The 553-nt window shown below is 33.6% G+C and overlaps 1 protein-coding gene across 1 annotated transcript in view; it reads left to right on the top strand.

Annotated features, from left to right (window-relative positions):
• Nucleotides 1-553, top strand: part of LOC149130807 (uncharacterized) — a 27,120-nt gene extending 26,567 nt beyond the window's left edge. Inside the window, exon 11 of the mRNA XM_089343466.1 lies at nucleotides 426-553. Coding sequence (XP_089199592.1) covers nucleotides 426-530 — 105 coding nt within the window. The 3' untranslated portion in view covers nucleotides 531-553. The remainder of the gene's footprint in view (nucleotides 1-425) is intronic.

Raw genomic sequence — 553 nt, 5'->3', positions numbered from 1 at the left:
TAACACTCTCCTCATTTCACTCTCCCTCTCTTTCTCTCTCTTTCACTCTCTCTCTCTCTCTCTCTCTCTCTCTCTCTCTCACACACACACACACACATACACACAATCACAAGATGGTTCTTTCTTTTTAGCTAAAAGAAGCCATCATTTATTCATTCTTTATTCAAATAACGACAAAGATGTTTCGACAAATACACCAATCTATTTTTCCCAATTTCTCCTTCTCATTTCTTTATGCAAGATTTCCAAGCAGCTGCTACAAAACTCCATTTCACAATATACTTCCAACAAATTACAACAAAATTATGAATGATTGATTCAGTTTTATTTTGTAACATTGTCAAAATATTAACTATTTTCTTCAAAATTTCACAATTAGATTTTTCCTGGATGATTTTAATGTACAATTTTATGTTTGTTTCCAGTCACATTGTACAGAAAGCGAGTTGAGCAGACGACGGCGAAGCAATAGCGGTAAACAAGCAGCTTACATTACTTTGACGACGATTCTGCAGGTCAAAACAGATTAAATTGAATAAAAGTTATACTTCTA

The sequence above is a fragment of the Octopus bimaculoides genome, chromosome 27 (genome assembly GCF_046866305.1).
Source record: "Octopus bimaculoides isolate indiv1 chromosome 27, ASM4686630v1, whole genome shotgun sequence".
Taxonomy (NCBI): Eukaryota; Metazoa; Mollusca; class Cephalopoda; order Octopoda; family Octopodidae; genus Octopus; species Octopus bimaculoides.
The sequence above is the reverse complement of the archived record's forward strand: the minus strand, read 5'-3'. Positions and strand labels throughout refer to the sequence as shown.